We start from the raw sequence: 23642 nt of genomic DNA, 5'->3' as shown, positions 1-23642 counted from the left end.
AAGGAGCAGCAAGTGCAGCTACTTGCTGCAGGGCCGCTCTTCCCACTGCAGTCTTTCCCTTGACCCTTGTCACTGGTGCCACCTGCCTCCCTTCCAGACTCTGCACCCCCTTTCCTTCTAAGGCAGATGAACTGCAGGCTGCTCGGAGGGACGTGAGGGGCCGGATAGAGGGGCGTCCAAGGGGCACACGCCTGCCTGCCTCATCCAAACTGAGCGGCTTCCCAAGCAGTGCTGGGAGGGAGCCCATCCTCAACCCCCGTCCCTCTGCCCTCCTCGACGCTTCCTCCTAAACGGCCCTCCGGACAGGCTCTAGCGAGCGCAGTAAGACATCTCAGGCATCGACCACCCAGCCTCTCCTGGCAGGGACAGAAACAGAAGCCCAGAGAGGCTTTCCTAAACTTTCCTAAACCCACACAGCAGGTGAAGGGGCCTCCATTTTATGCTCAGGCCGGTGGTCTTCCCATTACAAGGCGGTCCCAGCCCTCCTTCCCTCGAGTGGGGCTCGCTCTCAGAAGTGAGAGAAAGAAGCCCAGGGGCCTTTAGATAGAATGGGGGAGTCCAGAAGTGGTACTGGGTATTCATGGGACTCTGCTCTTTCCTGGAGGAGCGTGCCTAAGGGGGGCAAGAGGTTAGGTATGTGTCCCCCCGCCCGCCCCGCCCCGCTGTCTCTACCTCTAACGGTGGCAGGTAGCTGACTGGCTGGCCCTCATAGCCAGGCTCACCTGCGGCTTGTCCTGGATTAACTGCGCCTGGTCAGGAGCCTCTGTCCAGTGTGAATGCGTGGCAGGCCGGTGGGTGTGTGTGCGTGGCTGGAGAAGCTGCAGATTCGGGTGCGGGTACACACAGGCACACACACCTGTGTCAGTGGTGGCGTAGGGACAGTCAGGCCCGGTGCCAGGCGGCGCCGGGCCCGGGGGTGGGCACATGGGCTCTCCTGCTGCATTGTGTGTGAACACCCGGTCCAGCGTGTGTGGCTGTGGGGAGGGGAGGACGCGTTGTGGCCGGTGCCCCTTGTCCCCGCCCCCGCCCCCTGTGAAATATCCACGGGACCGCGTGCCTGGGCCAGGCCGAGGGTGTCCACGGGGTCCGGGGGGCGCGCGGGCGGGCAGGGGAAGCTCCCGGGGGCTCCAGCCGGGTTTCCAAGCTCCGGGCAGCCGAGAAGCGTTCCCCGGCTAGGAAGCCTCTGCGTAGATGCCCTCATTACATCACCGACATCCCCGCCACCGCCACCGAGCCGGCCTCCCCTGCGAGCGGCGCCTCTCGGAACGCCAGGCAGGACGAGCGCCTTCCGGTCGGGCCGCAGAGCCGGGGAGCCGCTCCCCTCCGCAGCGGGCAGAGCGGGGCTCGGGGATCGGGGCGCCGGCGGGCGCGGGCGGGGGGCGCGCGGGGGCCCCGGGAGGGCGCCGGCGGGCGAGGGGTTAAGCGTGCGATCGCATCCTCTTCCCTCGGTGCGGGGCTCTGTTTGATGTTGGAGTACGCCGGGGACTCCCCCTCCCACCGCTACACACGCGCGCACACGCGCGCACTCACACGCACACGCACCACTCTTTGCAGACAGGGCTCCGGCGGCTCCAAAGTGCCGGGCGCCCGCTCCCCCGCCGCCCTCGCCGCTCCCCCCGGCACCCGCGCCCGGGCAGGGCAGCGCCGTGCATGCCTCCCTCCTGAGGAGCGCCGCGCGGGGGAGGGGAGGCCCGAGGAGGAAGAGGAGGAGGAAGAGGAGGAGGAGGAGGAGGAGGAGACCGAGAGGGCGCCGGGAGGCAGGGCGCGCGCACACACCGAGGGACGCGGAGGGTGCGAGCCGCGCAGCGAGCGCAGAGCTGCCTCGGGCCGCCGGCGCCCCCCTGCCGCCCCATGCTGTGCTCCATGGCGAACTCGGGCTGCCTCCTGCTGTCCAACTCCGGCAGCATGCTCCCGCACTCCGTGCCCTGCCCGCCCGCCTTCCTCTACCTCCAACAGGTAAGCGCCCCCGGCCCCCCGGCCCCCGCCCGCGCACGTGCGCCCCGCGCCCCACGCCCCGCGCCCTCCGCCTCCGCCTCCGCCTCCGCCTCCGCGCCGCCGCCGGGGCCCCGCTGCGCTCCCCGCGTCATGGCGCCCGGGCCCGGCGGGGGGAGCCGAGGCCGAGCGCGGGGTCGCCGGGGCGCGCGCGCGGCGCGGGGCGGGGGGCCGGAGTTTGGGGCGTCGCTCGCAACTTTTCCGAAGGCGCGGGAGGGGGCGGCGGGCGGAGTCTCGGGGGAAGCCGGAGGGGAGGGGGCGGCGGTTCTGGGCGCCGCGGTCACTTTGGGGAACTTCGCGCCGGGCTGCGGGGGGCGCGGGGGCGCGGAGCGGGGGGGGCCTCCCCGGCCGCGTCGGGAAAGCCGGGGGGGCCGCGCGGAGGCGGCGGCGGGCGGCGGCGGCGGCGGGGGCCGAGCTCTGCTGCAGCGGGGACCGCGCGCGGGCCTCGGGGGAGACGGGCCACCCGCCCGTGGGGCTGGCGAGGGAGGCCCCGGGGCTCCGGCCGGCGGGGAGGGGGCTGGGGCCGCACTTTTGCGATCTGCGGGGCTGCGCAGGAAGCTCGGGCTGGCGAGGGGGGCGGAAAGCCGAGCGCCTCTGAGCCCCCAGATCCCCAGGACGCTCCACGGAGGTGCGCGCAGGGCATCAGCGGCCGCCTGCCCGCCCGCCTGCCGCGGTGCGCGGGGCGGGGGTCCTGCGATCCCACCCGATGCGGAAGCAGCGCGGTCCCAGGCCTGCATTGGGGATGCAGGGGGCACCTCCTCGCCTCCCCCGGGCCCCCGGGTCTCTCGGGGCTGCGGTTCCCAGTGCCAGCCCCAGGCAGAGCCGGCCGGGGGCTGCAGTACCCCGCCTCACCCACCCGGCCGCCCACACCTCAGGGCTCCTCCTCCCTCCCCGCACCGTGGGGCTGCCTTCTTTATCTTTAGCACCCCGAACCTCTGCTGGGCCTGCAGGGATGGGGGCGGCTGCTTGCCTGGAGAGGCCTTGGAGATCTTCAGGCTGACTGTCCTGGGGCCTACACACCCAGCTGGAGGGCTCCCTCAGGACCAGGTCTCCACCACGGGTGGGCGTGGAGGTGGGAGGCAGAGGGTAGAGGGTATCTCACCAAAGCTGGCGGTCAGGGTCAGGCCGGGCCTCATCGACTGGGTGAACGTGGATTTCCACCACCTCCCCCATGTATGCATCTAAAGGGAGGAACACAGAAGCGTGTTTCTTGGAGACGATGACAGGCTCCAGGTGGGGCTGGGCCTTCGGATGGTGGGTTCTTGTCTTGCTGTGCCCCCCTTGGGCTCCCCGGAGAGCCAAGAAAGAAGGGGCCATTGCAGGGGGCTCCGGAGGAGCTGTGGACCATGCAGGTGAAGAAGGGGCCCTCAGAACTGAGCCAGATCAGCCAGACCTCGGGCTGCTGGGCGCTCAGGCCGGCCCCTTACAGGGATCCCCACGGCGGGCGGTGCCGAGCATGTGAGCAGCTGCAGAGGGAGGGATGGGGGGCTGTCCGATGGTGGGCACAGACGGCAGTCGAAGCGGCCTGTGGTGCAGAGACCTTGGCCCTTGGTCCCACCCTCCCTAGGACCACCTGTGACAGCTGGGCGGTCCTGGGCACAGCTCAGTGGCAACGAGAGCTGCTGAGGGGGGGCCCCCATGCCCCCCAGGCAGGCAGGTATCCAAGCCCAAGCCGTCGCCAACTTCCCCAATTCCCCCATCATCATTGGAGTCGCAGACGGTGGGGGCAGGCCCGGGAGGTGAGCCTCTCAGGGCGTCCCAAATTTCTATGAGTGCAGCAGTCACTTGGGGACCTCTGGGGTGGGGCCCAAGAATCTGCATTTCTAACAAGCTCACAGGTGAAATCCTGGAGCAGACCACTCAAGGAGCAAGTGTCTGCCCCACCCCCCATGGCCACCCCCAGGAATGTCCTGGTCTGCTGGACCCCAGGAGACCCCAGGAGACCCCAGCTCCGCAGGCAGACCGCGAGATTGGAGATTAATCCACAGCATATTGGCTGTGTTAGGCCAAGTCCGTTCACCTCTCTGAACCTCAGGATCTTCCTCTGAGAAAGAGGACGAAAGCATCCCGTCTTCTCAGGCTGAGTCGGAGGGTCGAGTTAAGATGAAGTAGTGGCCTCTGAAGAATGCCGAACGTTGGCACAGCCTTGACGGAGTCAGACCTGTGCCCGCACTTGGGGTGAATGTACCCACACGACCCTGGAGGAAGGCGCACTGATTTCTCCAGGGCTGGGTGGGTGCGTCCCCGGCTGGTGGTATCTAGAGCTTTCTGTAGGGGCAGCGGTAAGGCAAAGAGACGCTGATGAGCCATAGCCATCCCCGGTGGGTGTCAACCATGAGCAGAACAGTTTCTGGGAAAGCCAGAGCGTGCCCACTGGGCCGGGCTCTGCGGGGCCCTGTTTCCTTCGAAGGGGCCTGCAGCGGGTGGCTGTGTGTCCCTGAGGGCCGGGAAAGATCTTGGATGCAGCCATTTCCTGGCTTTCTGTAGGGACATACGTTTGTAGGAGCACACGCAGCTCTGGTGGCCCAGAGTCGATACGAAACAAATAATGACGGGTAGTTGGAGACCGCCTCTGGACTGAGGCAAAGGCTCCTGTGTCCCCCCGGGAAGTGGAGGCCACGTGGGGAGGGGGCCCCCGGGTGGCCCCCGGTCAGGTGTCCAGGATCGGAGCCCCACGGAGCAGTGGCAGGTGTGCATGCGCGAGCCCTGGTGCCGTGTGCAGGCCGTGTGCTCCGTCTCGGCAGCGTGTCTGAGAACAGGAGCAGGAGCAGATACGGGAAATCAAGCAAGACAAGAGACATGGTTTGCGGCGCATTGAGATGCAGCATTTAAACAGGCAAGCAGTGGAGACGTGCAGTCTTTCAAACTTGAAATTAGAAGGTAACACCTCAACCAGCAGCATCCCGACCTCCGTTCACGCAGCGACAGAGGACAGCGCCGTTTCCGGCTGCGTGGGCTGGACCCCCCGAGCGTGCGGAGACCCCGACCACGTCCCCCAGGAGACACAGCGACGCTGTAATTCATTAGAGACGCTTGTCGTCAGGCGTCCCTCCTCCCAGCCTCTCCTAGGCGGTGCCCATATTTGTCAGAGTCCTAACTGTCCGCCGGGACAACTCCAGGTCACCCGACACCCGGAGACATCCGGCTGCAGTTGGTTCCTTAAGAGCTTACCCTCGGGGCCCTGGGCGGCCTCGGTTTCCCCGCCTGCCCAGCCCACCGCCAGAGTCCACCCAAGGGCTCCCTGTGAGCAGCCCAGAGCCCTGGTCCCCCCACATCTGGCCCCTCCTCGGGACCCTGGGGTGGGACCCAGGAAGGCTGTCATCCGTGGTGCATTGCGGCCAGCCCAGCAAGGGGTGAGGTCGATCCTGGTCACCTTTCAGAGCAGGAGGGAGCTTGTTTGAAAATCTAGAACATCGGTGAGACTCCCCGTGAGGCTGCAGTCTGGGCCCCAGGAGAAGAAAGTTTTAGGGAGCGGGAGGGAAACCCCCTGTTCACAAAATGGGATTTTTGTCACTGTTACGACTTACTATCGAGCTGCAGCGTCCTACAGAGGAATCTTATCACCATATCCGGTTGCAAAGCTGGGAAATCGCGCTGCGGGGGAGGCACTAGGGCCCTAAGTTCCTTAAGAGGGAGCGTTGGTGATGGGGGGGGGAGGTGGGCGCTGGCAGGATGCGGGCGGTGGGAGGGAGAGCAGGCCCTGGAGCCCGCAGCGCCGGGACCTTCCTGAGGGCTGTGTCCTGAGCTCTTCTTCTTCTGATTTTCTTCATCTTCTTCATCGGGATGAAATCACAGCCTCGCTTGCCCTCGAAAACACTGGCAACCACCGGAAGTTTCCACGGAGGATGTGGCATTTCCACCCCGCGGCCAGCGTGAGGCAGCTTGCAGCTCGGGGGGGTCGTTGACGGCAGGAAGCTGTCCCTCGGGCCGTGGAACCCCTTCTGGGGGCTCAGGGAGTTCTAGGGTCTGAGATTCATTAGGAAGCTCTTCTCTTATTAATAATCATTTTGGGGGTGGGAGGTTAGCCACACCACTAACTCCGTTGGATGAATTACGGTAGCAAAGGTACCGCGGCCTCTCATACCGCCCAAGCGCACCTGGGCTGTTGTCTGTTCCCTGGGTTGCTGGCGTGTCCCCTCCGTGTGACCCCAGGAACCCCACCCGAGACCTGCTTGTCACAGGCCTGCGAGTACCCCCGGCCCGCGGGAGGGCCGGGCACAGAGCAGATGCAGTGTGAGTCTTCAGAAGCGCAGCCGTCGGGGGCTGGCCCGCTGCTGTCGTCTGGTGGCCTCACGTAGCAGTTATTTCTGTGGGTTCCTACCTGGTTGGTGCACTGGCCACTCACCTTTGGTGCAGAATCTGCTGAGTGTACGTGCACGGTTTATGGTTAAGGAAACTGAGGCACAGAGAGGTTGGGTGACACGCTGGCTCGTAAAGCCACCGACAGGCAGAGCCCAGAATCAAGGCTCTCGCGCTGGTGGGGCTCCTCGAGGACCGAGGGGTTTCTCCCCTCTGCCCGGGGCAGGGTGCTCCGTGTTCAGACCCAGTGGAGCATGAAGTGTGTGCCAAGCAGAGTGGCCTGAACCCCCGCTCCCCCGGGGGCGTCTCTGCCCAGAGGCAGGGGCGCGTGGGGCGTCTTCCGAGGCCGAGCTGGTGCGTCATAATGCAGACGGACGTGTGTGTCTCAGGGCCTGGAGGAACTGGGGTGGCCATGTCTGTCGCTGGCCTCGAAGCGGGTGTGGGGAGGCCGATCCTTCCCCGGACAGCACTTGTAGGGTCTTCCAACTCCGGTAGGAGGCCTGCGTGTGTTTCCTGTAGTTACGGTTGATGACTGGGGTTCAATGACATACGCCATTTCCTGGCATCCCAGGTGCGGGGTTGGCTTGGGGTAGGCTTGGCCATCCTTCCCCCGCCTTCAGGGGGGACCCCCAGTGAGCCTGTGAAGTGGGTCCATCTGTCCCGAGGCTCTGGGCGCTTACTGAGCACAGAGAAGCCACGTCCCGACGGCCCCGCGTGAGGACCCGAGTTTGCCAGCCTCCCCCGCCTCGGGGCCGTCGGGGCCAGAGGGGCAGGCGTGGCAGTACGTGGGGCTCGGTCCACAGCGGTTGGCGTGCTGGGAGGTCTGCAGAGGGCAGGGCAGGACCCTGCAGCAGGACAGACTCCACCTGGGGCTGGCGCCCCCTGCACGGTCCGACCAGGCGCTGAGCCACGGAGCTGGGGGACCGCGTGTGGCTGCCATCCTTGGAGAGACCAGGCTGAGGTCCCAGAGCGGGTGGTCCCTGCCTCTGTGGTCCTGGGGACAGCCACAGGAGGGGGCTCAGAGCAGAATGTGGGGCTCTCGGGAGAGGGCCGGAGCCGGCCGCACCGGGGGCCACCTCTGGGAGGGTGCCTGCGCCCCCAGCACCTGCTCGCGCCGGGGCCAAAGGAGGTGGTTCTGTGGCCAGGGCCCAGAGCTCCCGGTGCTGTGGGATCAAGGGGCCCTCGGGGGCCTGTGCGGCCAGGGGGTGGATTCTAACCCGGGCCCTGAGAAGCAGCCACTGCAGAAGGGGCTCCCTTACTCCCCAAGGGCAGGGCTTGGCCCGCCCCCCAGACTTCTGGGGTCCTGGCAAGGCTGCACACGGCTGTCCCCACCTGCCCTTGGCCTCTTTCCTCCTAGCGTCTCTTTCTGAGCTTCCTGACTGGCCTCCAGCCTTTGTCTTCAGCCTTCCTGTCCATCCTCGCATCCAGATTTTTCCATGCTTCTAAGCCTCTCCCCCTTCTTCCCTCCCGGCCTACTTTCTCTCCTTTCCCATATTCATTCCCCCTGTCTCTCCCCTTCACCCCGTCTTCCCCCCAGGGGATTCCAGCCCCCTTCCTCCTCCCCTGAACTCCGGCCTGCCTGTGCAGCCCCCTGCAGCCCCCGTACCGCCTGCCAGCCCATGGGCAGATGGCTGTGTGGTTCCATCTGGGGCCGCGTGGCCTGGAGCAGGACCGTGTGCCCAGACCTGTGTGCTGCCGGTGCAGCGGGTCTGTGGCATCCGGGCCCCCTGGGAGAGCGAGCCCAGTTCCGGAGGGAGGCCCACCGTGGCGAGGGCTGGAGGCCTCTGGCTGGTGAGCTCTGGCTGCTACGGGTGCTGCTCCCGGGAGCCCCGGGGAGGCTCTGGTGCCAGCCGGGCCCAGCCCACCTGCGGCAGCTCCACCCCGCAGTGGAAGCAAGTCCTCCCCCCCAGGCCAGGAGCTCCAAGGGGCTGCCAAAGTCTTTGTACCCCTCGGGTCCCGGGGCAGCTTAGAGAGTCTCCAGAGGAGGGGGAGCAGCATCCCCAGAGCACCCACACAGTATTCATGGAACAGCCATGGGCCCTGCAGTGGGCCCCGGGTCGCTGGGTCCTGTGCCCCTGGGCTCACAGGCTCTGCTCAACCACAACTCTTAGTTCCAGGAGCCGTGAGCACATCTTTTCCCGCCGTGGCCCTGAGGGCGTCGTGCAGCCCACGCACATGGTCAGATGGGGAGCCAGCCCGTGTCTTCCCTTCCAGGCCCGGGCTTCTGTGTCTCTAATGTGGGACTTTATGTCTTCCACTTCCCCGGCACGGGCTGTGGGAGCTGCAGAGGCTCCTACCTGCGCCCCGCAGCCCATACCTGTCCTGTCACCACCAACTGAGACGTGGTGCCCATGTGTCAGGCACCCAGGTAAGCCAGCTTCAGTGGGGGGGGCAGGTGGGTGTCGGGGGGGGGGCTGCAGTGCATGTGTGTGGTCATGTGTGTGCACGTAGTTGTATATCTAGGTGTGCACACATGAATGCGGTTGTGTGTTGAGGCAGGAGGAAGCCACCATGACCGTGAAGACACGGCCCCTGCCCCCGGGGAACCTACCACTCAGCGTTTGGGGATGTTCTGGAGGGAGAGTCCCCTCGTCCCTCACCTCTGCTCTGGGCCTCCTGGCCACAGGAGGTCCCGGCGTGGCTGTCCTTGTTCTCCTGTGTCCCTCGGTGGAGAGGAGCGGGTTGGGAATTCAGGAGGAAGGCGACCGAGCAGCTTAAGTGAACCAAGAGGAAACAAGTGAGAGAAGTCAGAGTCGTGAGCCCATGAGCCGATGGGGCTCCCTGACAATGATCCTGGGCTCAGGGGTCACCTGATACAGCTGCCCCCCACCCCCGCCGGGTCAGCCTCTGCGCGTGGTGTGTGCAGAGCTTGGGGAGAGAGCGAGGAGGGGAGGTCCCGTGATGACGCCCGCACACACCGTCCAGCAGAGGGGAGCGAGGCGGGAACCCGCTGCCGTCTCCAGCAGCGCGGGCAGGAGGGGCGCGGGGAGGCGCAGGCGTAAAGCTTGGGTTAAAAATCAGGAAGGGGCGAGTTCTGATGGCAGCTCTGCCCTACCCCATCCTCCTCCTGGGCCTCAGTCCCTCAAAGCAGCATGGGGACCAGTCGTGGCTGCCCGAACCCGGGAGGTGGGGTTTGAAATGGAGAGCCTGTGCGCGGGGCTTCGTCCCGTTATCAGCGGGGAGGGCGCTGCCTCAGCGTGGCGTGTTTGCCGACGGCTGCTCAGGAGGATCCGCGGCGAGCATCCCAGGCTCAACCAGGATCTGGGGAGTCTGACCATCTTCGAAGGTCAGCAGGTGGGCACATCAGGGAAAATAGACCCCCTGCGCCTGGACGGGACCAGACAGTGGGAAGGGGCAGTGCTGTAAAGGGAGATCCCGAAGGACGGTTGTAACTGTAACCTCCCAACTGCAGCTTTGGTTGTTATTCGAGGTGGTAAGTTCCCCGTCACCAGAGGAATTCAACAGAGGCTGCCTTAGCTCACTGTCTCGGAGGCTCTAGAGCAACGCCCTGCAGTACAAATGTAGCGCCAGCCAGTACGAAGGTTTACGTTTCCTGGTAGCCACTTAAAAGAAGTGAAAAGAAGGGCGCCTGGGTGGCTCAGCGGTTGAGCATCTGCCTTTGGCTCAGGGCGTAACCCCGTGGTCCCCGGATCGAGTCCCACGTTGGGCTCCCTGCATGGAGCCTGCTTCTCCCTCTGCCTGTGTCTTTGCCTCTCTCTGGGTGTCTCATGAATAATAAAATCTTAAAAAAAAAAAAAAAAGAAGTGAAAAGAAGCGGAAGGGATGAATTTCCGTGTTACATCTCGCTTAACCCAGTATATCCCACATGTCACCCCAGCACGCGGTCTGTTATTCGCGACACGGTTGGCGTTTTTGGTTCCCGTAGGAGTCTTTGAAGCGCGGCACACGTACGGCACGTACCGGGGCGGACCAGCCGCATTTCTGAGGCCATGGCTCATGCGGGGTCGTGGTTGTTCCCCCCGCTGGGCACAGCTGGAACATCCCCGTCATCGCAGAAAGTTCCGTGGGATAACGCAGAGCTCAGTAGGTCTCACTCCCGGCAGCACAGGCAGCCAGCTAGAAACACAGACCCCCTCGGCCCCCTCAGGCCCCCTGGCCTCCTCTGTCGGAAGCAGCACGGAGTGGAGGGTCTGGGGAGGGGGGCATCGGGGGGGGTCCCAGTGCTCTGGAACGTGGGGCACTTCGAGGGTGGCCTTGCGATCCCTCCCGTGACCGCACGTCTGAGCCCCACGGCGTCGTCCTGACCACGCCAGCGCCGGCCCGCACGCAGTCTGTGTCCCTGACAGAGTGTCCACCTGCCCGTGGCGCTCAGAAAACGACGCCTCTGAATGGAGTAATGATTTCCGTGAGCATAAATCTGTTTCTGCGTATAAAATGTCCGTTTGAGTTAAGTGACCGTGATATCTGCTGGGTTTTTGTTTTTGTTTTGTTTTGACATCTGTATTTGGTAAAATAAGAGGTTGGTGATTGGAACCCATCTCCCCCTTTCTCCCCTTTAAAAAAAAGTAACATTCTGGTAAGTCTTCCTCTTCAAAAGTCTGGAAACCGGTGATTTACAGCAGAGACCACTGGGCCAGATCCATCCCACCGTCTGTTTTTATAAAAAAAAAAAAAAAAAAGTTTTGTTGGAACGCAGCCACGCTCGTTTGTTGACGTGCCGTCTGCGGCAGCTTTCACGCGCAACAGCAGAGTTGAACGGTGGCGACACGGACCATATGGCCCGCACAGCTCAAAATATTTGCTGGAGGAGTTCGCAGTTTTACAGGAAAAGTTTGCCGACCCCTGACCCGGAGCAGCGCCGCCACATGGGGTGCGGAGTTTTCTAGGGGCCGCTTTTACCGAAGTGCGAAGAAACAGATAACATTCATTTTAATGACATCCTTGTCTTTCCCCCAGCCCAGAATGTGCCCATTGTAACATCTAATCAATCTAAACGTGACCGAGGTATCTGGCGTCCTTGTTTCATGCTGAATCTCTGAAAGCCACTCTATTCTTCACTCATGGCCCGTTGCGCATCAGACCCAGCCGCGTTTCGGAGGCTCGGAGGCCACGTGCGGCCGGTGGCTGCTGCCGTGGGCAGCGCGGGTCTGGAAGGAACGAGGCTGGTTGCAGCCAGGGGGAGGGTGTGGGGGCATCCGCACAGGCGGCTCGGAGCAGCTGGGCTCTGCCTTGGGTGTCGGCAGTGGACCTGGACCATCCCAGAGGAGAGCCACAGAGACCGGGGGTTCAGTGCCAGCTTCCTGGCACCTGGGGCGTCGGGAACAGACTGGCAGTTAAGAGCGTTCAGGGGTCTTAGCTGAGAAACTTGGACTTTTCTCAGTAGGCAAGAGGGAGCTACGGAAAGCCTTGAGCAGGGCAGCGGTGTGCTCAGGTCTACGGGGAAGGGAACGGAGGCTGCAGGGGTAGGGATACGATGGATGGGCCGAGCGAGGAAGATTCTGATGTTCCACGTGCACGTGGGCCGTGGAGGAGGTGGGTCCCTGTGGCGTCGGTGATGGTTTCTGGCTTGAGGCTGGTTTCTGGATGCATGGTGGGTGGGCCGTTCTGGTGGCCCTGACCCCAGCCCTGTCCCTGCCCCTGGCCTCGTGCACTCGGCACTTGTAAGCTCCGGGCCTGGCTTGCGGGTGGAGAAAGGCCTTCCTCCTCCCGCGGCACCAGGCTAGGCTGACGTCCCCGCAGAGGACCCTTGGGTCCTGCTCCCTCCTCTGGCCTCCTTTCCCGCCCATCCAGCCAGCCCTGCGGAGGCTGCCCCAGACAGCTGTGAACATTTGGCTAAACCCTTTTGGAAGCTTAACACCTTCACCTCCTGTTCTCTGGCAACATCTGGTCTGAGCCCGGCTGCTGCCCCGGCGGCCCTCCCGAATCCTGCCGTCGGACGTGCTCCAGAGCTTATTTGCAAGGTAGATGGGACCACCTGCTGCCTCGTTCCAGAGAAGCAGTAGCCCCACGCCCCAGCGTCCCCAGCGTCCCCAGCCGCTGCCAGACACCTGGCCAGGGGCTCGGGGCCTGCTGTGAGAGCCTCCTGCGTGGAGGGTGACGGGAGCCAGAGGACCTGACAGAGGGGCGAGCAGGTCACAGGTAGGGAAAGCTCACTTGGGCACCGTCTGGGAAGGCCTCGCAGATGAGGGCGTCGGGCGATTCTGGGCACGGGACCTGGTGGGAAAAACAGGCTGACCCGCGGGAGCGCCCTGAGCCGGGCTGGGGGGTGCCTGCCTACCCCGCAGGTGGACACGCGCTTCCCGTCAGGCAGCTCCAGCCTCCTGGCCTCTGCCCTTGCTCGGTCTTCCACCAGGAGTGCCGGCCCCCCGACACCTGCCCGTCGTGCTCTCTCATTTCCTTCAAGACTTTGCTCACTCTCTTGAGACCTTTCTGGACTGTTATTAAGCCACCCCCGATGTCTCCACCTTCCCCCTGCCGCCCATCTCTCCGCCTTCCCCTGCTATATTTTTGTCCACAGCATTTACGGATATCTGATAACATCACACGTTTTACCGGTTTATTCGCGATCCTTTACAAGGGGAGGGGCTCCTTGTGCGTTGTGTTCACTCTGCAGGTTCGTCTGCACGTACGACAGTGCCTGGCACGTGGCAGATGCCCAGTAAACCCTCACGATTGAGACCCTGCCCTCCATCCACTGGTCATCTCGGAGCCAGTGGCCTGCCCTATCCAACCAGCCGGGCACCCAATCTGTGCCCGGCCACGTGCCCCATTGACAGGGAAGTGGCTGAGTGTCCACAGGCGACGGAGATGGGAAGGGGCCTTCCCTCACAGCCCCTGGGGGACTCTGAGGCTCGAGGAGCAAGAATGTTCTAGATGCAAGCAAGCTTGGCCCGCCTCCTCCACCATCCAACCATTTCTTCTGTCCGGACCGTGTGGTTCCCACCTGTGGCCCTTTTTTTAACTGGGGTGTAGTTCACATCATAAAATACACCCTTGTGAAGCATACAGCCCCATCCGTGGTTTTGGAACACTCACAGTTTTGCAACCATCACTAGTGCCCAGTTCCAGGACATTTTCGCCCCGTGGGCATCAAGCAGCCGCTCCCCCGCCCCGGCCCCAGCCCCTGGCCGACCACCAGCAGCCCTGTCTGTGTGGAGTTCTCTCTTCTGGACATTGCACGTTAACAGAATCATGCACAGCGGGAGCCCTTCGTGTCTGGCCACCATGGCTTCTGCAGCCTGAGGCTGTGGGCTCTGCCCTCAAGGGCTTGCAGACCCGGGAGGCAGCAGGTTTCTGCATCCCCGGGTGTGACCCTCGGAGCCACCCTCTACTGGCCTCCCACTGAACGGGTGCCTGGTCCCTGAGGTCTGAGGGCCGGCCGGCCACCGCTCCTCCAGCCCTGGTGCAGCGCCCAGCTCCTCGGGCCCACACCCCCGATGGACTCCCGCGGTCCTAGCACCATGCAGCGGACCCTTGGCTGCTGCGGGGCAGGGGGCTGTGTGGCCGTTTCGGGGGTCTCCGGGGTGCAGGAGCCAACCTGGCCAGGGCGTGTGCACATCTGATGCAGGGGTTTTCAGGAGTGGCCCGAGTGTACATACGGCTGCTGCACGTCCAACACGGCCGCACATGGCTAAGAACTGTGGACAAAGTAGAGTGGACAGTGAGTGGCTCTCCGGGCTGGCACGTCCACCCCGATGTGTGCACCAATACGCCACCGCCCGGGTGACCCATGGCCCAGGTGGGCACGAGGATGGGGCAAGTGGGGAGGATGAGCCATGCACACAGGCTGGCAGAGGGGGCCATGGCTGTCCCTTGCCGGGCCACCCTCCCTGTCCAGGTCCCCAGAGCCTCCTGCAGAGCCCTCTGTTGTCCTGAAGTCGGCCTCCTTGAGCGTGCCTGGCCTCCGCCTCCTGCTGCAGTGCGCGTGGTGGGCAAATAGGAACAGGCTGGGCCTGCCGGTCACGGGCTCAGTGACCCTGGCACTTGGCCATCTCCGGTCTGTGCATTATCTATGCCTCCTTCCATTGTGTCCAGTGCGGGGGCTGGATCATGGCCTGGTATAGCCAAAGTGGCCAGTCCCAGGCTGGGGATGGGGTCAGCCCCGGCGGGCGTCGGCCTCTTTAAAAAGCCGCAGATATATTAAATCCGGAATGGGACTTGCTAAAATAAGGTCACAAAGTGTGTAGTTTATCTTAAATATTTCCATTTAGCAAATTAACAATTTAAGCCCATGCTTGAGCAAATGGAGTGTAATTGTGCTATTCACAAGTTGATGATGGGATTTATTTTAATTCAGAATTGAAAGTGTACATGTGAGGCCCGGCCAGACGTTTCTCACCTGGCGCAGCCTCTCAGTGGGCCCAGTGGGCACTGGGTGCCCAAGGAGCTGGGGGTCAGAGAGGTCGGGGGCCCCTCGGGGAGATGTCACAGCGGGCTTGTGTGCCCAGAGCCTCCGGGGCACCTGAATCTCTCATGGCAGCTCTGCTGCCTTCTAACTCCTGTAAATACAGTGCTGACACCAGCCCTAGTGACCTGCCCGCCACTCAGCCCCGTGGCGTGCATCCAGCCAGGGACCCTCACCTCTTCAGCCAGAGAGCTGGCATCTCTGCATCTTCTCCCTCCCTCCTCTTTGGAAATTGCTAGAATCTTTCAGGCTCCGTGCTGCTCCTGGAGAGACCCTACAAGGTGCCAAGAGTCGAGAGAGGCAGCTTCCCGAGGCCCCCCCACCTCCAGGCACCTCCAGCTCCACTGTGGGTGCAGGTTGGCCGGGACCCTGGGCGGGGCTCACTAGGAGAAGCGAGAGCCAAAAATCCAGGCAGCAGACCGCACAAGTGCACGAGGAGGACGGGGCACCCACCAAGGGGCCCGCCCTCTGCAGTTGCCAGGCTGCTTGCAGGCTTGCAGTGAGAGCAAGGATGCCAGTGCGGGACAGGGTGGGAGGTCAGAGGACTCCGGCCTGCGATGGACGAGGAGGGGCCCTGTGACCCACGGGGAGGCTGCAAGGGGGCCGTGCATCCCTGCCAGACCCAGGGGCACAGTGTGGTGCTGGGACACCCACACCCCTCCAGATCAGCACCGCCCTGGAAGGGGGGCCCTGACGGAGACCCCAAAGAGCCAGTGGCATGAGGATTTCCCCAGCCTCGTGCCTGGCTCGGCACAGCCCAGGACAGAGGCGATCAGCCCATTTTACAGGGAAGAAAAACTAAGGCAGGAGAGACTAGGAAGACGGGGGCGGCATGCCCCTCTTGGGGAGACAGGCCGCTGGCCCTGGGGCACTGCACACAGAGCGCCCTGCTCCACCCGGGCTCCCTTGGTTCCCACGTGGTCCGCTTTTTGAGGGCGTCTCTCCCCGGGGGCAAGGACTCCAGGCTCTGCCCCTTACTGTTTTTGAACCGTGTTTTTGAGTCTAATTTGCCGGTAGTGATGTTGGCCCCCCGTAAGGGCGAGCTGTACGACCCACTGCAAGCAGAACTTTCCTCACCTGGGAAGCTCCTTGGGGGCTTCCCTTACTTGTGATTCTCGGGGCAGCCCCAGCCGGCAGGGTAGGTGGGCTTCCCTCCAAGTCCGCGTGCCCCATGGGGCGCACGCTCTCGGGGCCTGGGTGGTTGGCATCACTGTCCTCCAAGCTGTGGCCTCACTCAGGGTCCTCCTGAAGCCCCTCCACTCCCCCCCCACAGATCTGCTCCCCCTGGGTGGCTCAAGGACCCCCCCCCCTTCATCTGTGGCTCAAGGCAAAGCCTACTTAATTCTTTTGATCTTGGTTCAGAAATCAGCCCCTCTAGCCGTTCTGCTGCTGCGTTGCTGCGTCTGCAGCCCCAGGCTGTCAGCACCCCGTAGTGGGCTCCCCTGACACCTGCCCTGGACACCTCCCCACCCCCCGCCGTGACCTGAGCGCTGCCCCCACTGTGGGCCTGCGGCGGCTGCCATCCTCCCAGGGGCTGTGCCGGGGTGGGAGCCCTCAGGAATGCAAATCGAACTTCCATTAAATATATGTGTATATATAAAAAAATAAATAAAAATTAAAAAATAAAGATGAAGAATGCAAGGCCAAGAAAAAAAAGCAAAAGGAATGCAGGGAGGCAGGCCCGGCCTTGGGGGCTTGTGGAGCCGTGTCTCCTGTGTCTTTTCTGGGGTCAGGGCTTGCTTGGGCGGGTGCCCTGGGAGGAATGGGGCAGGCGGGGGCGGGGGCGGGAGAGGCCTTGCGGGGTGGTAGCCCGTCGTGCCTGGGTCCCCGCCACAGCTCTGGGCGCGCCGGGTACGGGGCCCTGCGACGTGCGTCTGCCAACCTGGGACTCTGTAAACCCAGGGCCTGCGGGTCACTCCTTCCCAGCCGGGGCGGCAGGCCCCCAAACCGGGACTCAGCCCCTCATGACCGCCTGCCCTCACCTAAGTCGTGGAAGCCCGCAGAACCGGGGAGCGGGGCCGGGCGGGGGGGGCTGCCCCCGGGTAAAGCCTAAAGTCAGACTGGAGGGCGGGTGATGCCCAGGGAGCCCGCGGAGAGGACGGGGTGGGACAGGGTGGCAACGGGCGCGAGTCCCTCCCCTACCCCTACCCCCAGGGGAGGCCCTCTGTGGAAGAATGGGCCTGCGGGCTGCGCTCCCCCCCAGGCCCTCTGCCCCCCGGAGGGAGGGGACCCCACCGTGCCGCCCCTTCCAGGCTTCCCCGGCTCCGTTTGAAATGAGAACCAAAGGAAATGAGGAGTTGGCAGTTCATTTGCAAGCTGCATTGTGTTGGGGGCTCTTAATTAGACCTAATTAGACTAATTAACTTTCAAATGAGAAACTTGGATTTTTTTTTTTCCTCCTCCTCTCTCCATTGCTTTCTCTTTGTTCCCCTTTTGGAAAATGAAACAAGGATAAATATTTGAGTGGCTCGCCGCAGCCTGGGAGGGGGGAGCCCGCCCGGAGGGTTGGCGTGGGGGGGGTGGGCGCCATCTGTGCCGCCCCCGGCTGCCCCCTTCCGCCCGAGCCGTGTCACCCCAGGGCCTGGGTCGGTGGCACTTGGCTCTCCACTGGGAAGACCGGGGTGTGGCCCAGGTCTCTCCTGAGCAGATGGCGCTCGCCTTGTTGCTGGCACCAGGAGTGGGGGATGAGTGGGACGCTGGGTCCCCGGGGTTGGGGCGGGGGTGCTGGTGCGGGGAGCGGAGGAACAGGACAGCTCAGGGCCTGCCCGCCCCCCGCCCCCAGCCCCGCTGCTCCAGGCCCCCACCCAGGTGAGGCTCCAGAAGGGCCGCCCGGGCCCACCCCTGTCCATAGCCCAGAGAGCCTGCTGTCCTGGCCGTGTCCCCTGCCCCGCAGGCCACTGGAGGTGCCACTTTCATGGGCAGAGGTGGCCGTTCCCAGAGGCACCCAGAGCAACTCCCCGCTGCCAGGAACAGAGACCCTCGCCCCCAAACTGCAGAGGGTGGGGGGGTCGGACCAGGTGGAGGGTACCCTCGTCCTCCTCCCCCTGAGAGGCCCCACAGCCCTCCTGCTTCTCTCTGTGGGCGGCACCTGCGTGGGGGCGTGGCGGGGGGGGGGGCTCGAGCATCCGATGGAACAGCCCTGGAATGTGTTCGGCCCGGGGCCACCCCTGCGGAGTCCTGATGCCCTGAGCTGTCCTGTGTCCCCACAACCCCCTAGACGAGGCTTCGCCAGCCTGCCCCGGGGCCTCCCTACCTGCAGCCCCTGCCCAGGGGACCTGCCCAGCCCCGGAGCATTAACTGGACGTCTGTCTCCCCGACCTTTCCCTCCCCAGGACCAGATGGAGAAGAATTCTGACACCGACATGTCCAGGCTTCCTTATTGATTTCCCCTGCCCAGGGTGGGCCCGGCCAGCACAGGGGAGGGGGAAGCTGCTTCTGCTGACACTTGAGAACATGCTCAGGGCCAGGGGCAGGTCCCACCCGCCCTCAGAGCGGGCCCCCGCCTGTCTGCAGGGCTCAGCAAAAGGGGCGGACTTGGGCGAAGGCTCCCCGCGGGTGGGCAGGGTGGGCTGCAGCAGGCTCGTCTGGACACCATCTGGCCAGGAGCTGCCCGGAGCACCTGGGCACAGAGCAGCCAAGGGTGGGGAGACGGGCGCTGCCTCTGCGGGCCCCTGGCAGGTGCCCAGACACCCCGGGGCCCCCCGTCTGCAGGGGTTTCTACACGGGTTTCACATCAGCCAGGCGGGAAAAGCAGGTGGGCACAGGTTGGCCGTGGGGGGCCGGCCTTCCTCTGGGGGTTCCCGCCCCTGGCAGGTTGGAACCTTAGTCCCCGGCCGGTCACCTTTGTGTCTTTCAAGTCCTGCCCTCTGGCTGTCAAGCTCTGGGGAAGGGGGACCTGTTATCTTGGCCGGGTCTTCCCAGAAGGATGTTCTCCTGGATGTGGGCTCCCTGAAATCAGAGGGTCCAGCTCCAAGTCGGAAAGGGGGCGTGCAGGATGCCCTCCAGCCTCTCCGCACCCCTCCCGGAGGCGCACCCCAGCCCACGGGTCGGGCGCAAACCCCTGTTTCTGGGATCTGGGTCTTCCCCGGTGCTTGGTGCCGACACCCCATCTGGACACCCCAGACGCCGAGGGTCCCAGAGGGCTGAGCCAGGCGGCCTCTTTTCCCTAGAAAGACCCCAGGGCTGCTGAGTCTGGCGGGAGCTTGGTGCCAGGCTGTGCAAGTCTATATTTTGCAAAGCCAGCTCTTGGACACCTCGTCCCCGTGGCACACCCGATCTGAGGAGGTGCTGGGCCGGGGAGGGGGGACCTCAGGCAGAGGAGGTGCGGGGTGGGGCGGAGGCCCCCCCCACCGCCACCCACAGGCCGCACAGAAGGTTGCTTTTCTCTCCCACAGCTGGAGCCTCTCCGTTTGGGGGTGGGAGGTGGCCTGGGGACGCTGAAACTTCAGTCCCCAGCTGTCACCCTGTCTCCCCCAGACGGCCCCCGCCATGCCTGCACTTGCTCGGGAACGTCCCTGCGCACTCTCCCGCATGATCCCTGGTCCCCCTGGCAACCTCATCCCGCTCCAGGTGGCCCCGGGGGGGTGCTGGAAACACTAGGGTTTGAGAACTGCCAGATGCAGAAAGTGTGCTGCAGGGTTTTTCCATTCCGCCACCTGCATCCTCCCCGTTCCCTGCTCCCGCCTGCCGCCAGCGCCACTCACATGGGTTCTCGGGGCCCGCGGCTCCCCGCCCGCCCGGCTGTCTGTCCCCCTGCACACCCTGCAGACCCCAGGCCTCCTCCCGCAACACCCCAGGGCTTTGTTAGCACAACTTAGTTCAAATGTCTGATTAGTCCTTAGGAGATCAAGGGGTCAATTTTCCACAGCTTCTTCCTCTCCATTTAACTAATTTAACTGCACGATTGTTACAAATTTCATTTTATTATAGCCCTGCTTCTCAGTCCAATTGAATTACTAAAATCTCATTTTCTCAGAAGTGCTGAATATGTAATCAGAGGAAAAATTATGCTCCCGTCTGCCTATTAGGACAGTTCATGCATGTGTGACATGTGACGGCCACACGGACGGCCCGTGTGCGTGTGGGCCTGGCCGGAGGCGGGGCTGGGCCTCCCCGGGCGGAGGGCGAGCAAGTCCCGTGGCGGCGCCCACCACCCCCACCCCCCGCGTGCGTGCGGCCAGGAACACGTGTGTGCAAGAGGGGAAACCACAGTAACTCCCGGATTACAGATTAAACAGTATCTGTGGGCCGTTGTGATTAAAGGGAAATTCGATTCTGTCCTAACGCCCCCATTACGCCCAGCTCCGGAAGTGAGGCTGGGACCATGCAGCCGGTCTAAGGGGACCCACCCGAGGTTTCAGGGAGCACGAGCGTTGCCCCCACTTCTCAGCACAGGCAGCTGACGGGGGGCAGGGGCTGGAGGTTACTTTCTGATCCGCCTGGTCCCCAACTGTCTCCCTGTCTCCGCCCCCGAAGGGCCTGCTGTGGCGACAGCCTGGTCGGCCTTGATGCCCTGGCCACTGTGCGCCCCGCAGGAGGCCATGGTCCCCACGCGTGTGTGCAGGGTTGGGAGGGGTCGGGGGGCCACACTGGAAGGGGGGAACCCTGACTGACGCCGGGGCTGTGGGAGCAAAGCTCTCGCTTCGAGGAGAAAGCCCCTTGACCCCCACGTGCCCCAGAGGCGTGTTGTGGTGCAGAAGGACCCACGTCCCAAAGGGGTCAGGTCGTGCGGGGCCCTGGAGCGGGCTGATCTGCAGAGAGGAGACGGGATGGGGGTGCGTGCCAGAGCTACACCGTGTTCCCCGGCCTCCTTCCAGGTCTGTGGGGTGTGTTGGCAGCGAAGGAGCTTCTTGGGGCTCCTCGGCGTCCCTCCCTCCCCCAACCTGACCCTGCTCTCTGGGCTCAGGAGCGCCGACATCTGTCTGGCCTCCATGACTTGATTTCTACTCACACCTGACTTGACGCCTCCTCTGCTCGCTCCTAGACATCTGCCAAGGGCCCGGCGGGGCCCCCTCCTCCAGGGAGCCTCCAGGAGCGCCCCTGGCCCGGTGACCCTGTGATAGCTGGGCTGCGTGCTCCATCCTGCAGCAGCTTCAGGTGATCTTCAGGAGGGCCCGTCTGAGCTCAAAAATCACTGGAGGGCGAGGCCAGACGGAAGTTCAGGGCCTGGGCCAAGAGGGGTCTCTTAGAAGAGGATGAATGGGGGTGAGCGGGTCTCAACTCCCGCCCCCTGATGGGTCTGTGGGTCTCCCGTTGTGCTGTGAGGGTCGTCTGGCCAGGGTCTGGGGGGCCCGGCTCCAGGGGGCACACAAGGCAGCAGGAGAGCAGTGTGTGGCGACTGCCCCCCACCCCAGGGACACCCGGATGCAGACCTGGGGCCGTGGCCGTCCGGGACAGCCGAGACCCCACCCTACAAGCCTGAGGGCCTGTCCCGCTCGGATCCGTGCTCACATGCTCAGGCCTCTGCACCGATTCGGGCGTCCACGGGGCCAGCCGTGACCCCGGCCACCCGCCTCGCCTGGCTCTCCCCTCCCGGCCTGGAGCTGTGCCGTGTCCCCCAGGCCTCGGATCAGGGCCGAGCTCCCCGGGGCCAGAGCTGGACGCTCACCTGAGGCGCAGGCCTGGGCAGTCAGCTGTGGGCCGCCCACCTGCCCTCTCCAGGCCGGGGGAGCCCCAGGACCAGGTGGGCTCTCCAGCCTCTCATGGCACGGGGACCCTCACGTGGTCATGGAGCCGTTCCTGTCGGTTCTTCTCCTCAGTGGAGGTGGTGGCATTGGTGACCCCTCGGGTGCCCTCCTCACCACCTTGGGTGTGGGGGGCTGTGGGCGTGCACACATGTGTGCCTGGGTGTGCCCGGGTGGACGTGGACGCCTGTTGCCCATCACTGTCGGGTGCACCAACCAGGGCAGTGGGGCTCCCGGTCCCGGAGAGCAGGGCGTGTCTCGTCCACCCCACCTGGTCCCACAGGGGACTTCAGGCCAGAAGGCCGCTGCGGGGTGGTGCCCCGTGGCACATGGAGGTGTGTGTGCCCTGGGAGGCTCGGCCCGCCCCGGGCACCTTGTGACGGTGACCAGCAGACGCCAGCACTGCCCACGCCTCCCTCGTGCCCCGGGTCCCACCTCACCCCTCCTGCCCCGGCTTCCTGTGGCCTCCAGGGACCCGGGATCGGGGCCACGTGGGAATGAGACCAGGCGGTCCCCACACAGCAGCCCAGGCGGCTCTCTGGGGGGCTGTGCGTGAGCTCCAGGCCCCCTCCCCGGGGGGGGGGGGGGGCTTGTCTGCCCTGTGGAGCGGAAGGGAGGAGATGCAGGGCCAGCGTCCAGGCCACCGCCTCCCTCCCAGTCCCTTCCTCATGGGGGTGGGGGCGGGGCAGCGGGGGAGGCCCTCTCCCCTGGACCTCAGCCCCGGCACCTGTCTTTCCCTCCACTAGCGCAGCCCAGCTCTCCACCCCCCAGCTCGTCCCATCCCAGTATCCAAGCTCCCGGGGCAGAGAGTGGGAGGGGCCGGGGGATCTCTCCCCCAGGGGAGCACTCTGACGCCCCCAACCCTGCTGTCGGGTGGGGCCACCGTCTGGCAGTTCTGGGCTGCTGGCCCCCGCACACAGTGGGTGCCCTGTGCCTCTGCCCCGGATCCCCGTCCTTCCTGACCCGCACCCCAGCTCCCGCCGTGATGTTTTCAGATTCAGATGAACCTCAGACCCCGGCGGTGAGGGGCAGAGGGCCCCCCAGTTCTGGGGTGTGGCGGCACGGGTGCACTGCCCTTTGCCGTGATGCCAGTGGCAGGTTGGTCAGGGCTGGGCACCGTCGGTCCACCCCAAGGCCCACCTGTCTCAGCGGCAGCTGGCTGGGGCTCTGTCCCCAGGGTGCTGCCCAAGTGCCCTGCGGCGAGTGGAAGGGGTAGGGCCCCCTGTGCTGACTCTGGGATGGCTGGCCACCCCGCCTGGCTGTCCTGCCCTGCCCCTCCCTCCCCTCTCCTCCCACAGCTCACCACCCTCCCCATCCTCTCCGTCCCTCCCTGAAGCCAGCCAGCACCCGGCCTTGCCGCCAGCCCAGTCCTCCCTCCCGTGGTGCCCAAACCACATCCCATGCACATGTTCCCGGAGTCCTGGGCTCCCTGCTGCCGTCCGGGGATGTCAGGATGGCAGAGAGCGTGGACACTGGGGGACGTGGCCGCGGCTATGTTAGAAGAGGTGTTGTTCTTGGCCTGGCCGGGCCCAAGGGCCTGGGGTGCAGTAGGGGCCGTGTCCCGCGGCTTCCCTCCTGGGACCCTCTCTGACCGGGATGCACAGCCCCTGCCACCACGCCGGGGTCGGCACACCCGGCCCAGCTTCTCCGCCTCCCTGCGGAGTTCAGCTGGGTTCAGCTGAAACCCAGTTCCCTGGGTTCAGCTGAAACAAGGCTGATACTGTCCTGAAGCAATTTTGCTTCAAGACTGAGGGGAAAGCCAGAGGGAGGACTCTGGGAGCTGCTGCTGGCTGCTTTCCGGGGCTCAGTGGTGTGGGTGGGCTAGCAGGGGTGTCAGGTCCAGGGAGCTAGGGCTGGGCGGGTCATCGCCGTCGCACCTGCGGAACAGGTGAGGAGGGCAGCCGTGGCGTGCCCAGGTCCGCTGGCCCGGTCCCTGCAGCGCTGCCCAGGTTCTGCACCCGGGGCTCCCACGGCCCACCTGCTGCAGAGACGTGCGGCCCCAGCAGGGAGGTCACCCGTCAGTCCTGGCACCCGGCTGCCAGAGGGCCCAGTACACAGCAGGTGCTCAAGCGGGGTCTCCGGGACGTACCGCCGCACTCCCCTGCTGTCCCTTCCTTTGCCCCACCCCGCCCGTGGACTCAGAACGCAGGTCAGCGCATCGTTAGCCACGGCGACTGGGGGGCCAGGCTGATTCCCCTGCGCTGTCGAGGGGAGACCCCCGCCCGTCCGGCAGGCCTGTGCAGAGGGGCACGCAGGGCTGGGTGCCGTGTGGTTCCTTCTCCCAGGGGCTGCCCTCTGCTTCC

General features: G+C 64.7%; 1 protein-coding gene across 16 annotated transcripts in view; it reads left to right on the top strand.

Annotated features, from left to right (window-relative positions):
• RBFOX3 (RNA binding fox-1 homolog 3) overlaps positions 1 to 23642 on the top strand; it is a 446818-nt gene that overhangs the window by 369919 nt on the left and 53257 nt on the right. Inside the window, exon 1 of one of the 16 annotated variants that reach the window (XM_072781872.1) lies at positions 1411 to 1956. The exons of 9 other annotated variants lie outside the window; for them this stretch is intronic. In XM_072781872.1, the coding sequence (XP_072637973.1) occupies positions 1852 to 1956 (105 nt within the window). In that variant the 5' untranslated portion in view covers positions 1411 to 1851. Of the gene's footprint in view, positions 1 to 1410; positions 1957 to 23642 lie in introns of those variants that run through there. 6 more of the 16 variants (XM_072781875.1, XM_072781887.1, XM_072781871.1 and 3 more) reach the window with 6 other exon arrangements.

This window comes from Canis lupus, chromosome 16, assembly GCF_048164855.1.
Source record: "Canis lupus baileyi chromosome 16, mCanLup2.hap1, whole genome shotgun sequence".
NCBI lineage: Eukaryota > Metazoa > Chordata > Mammalia > Carnivora > Canidae > Canis > Canis lupus.
This window is presented reverse-complemented; position numbering and strand designations above follow the sequence as displayed.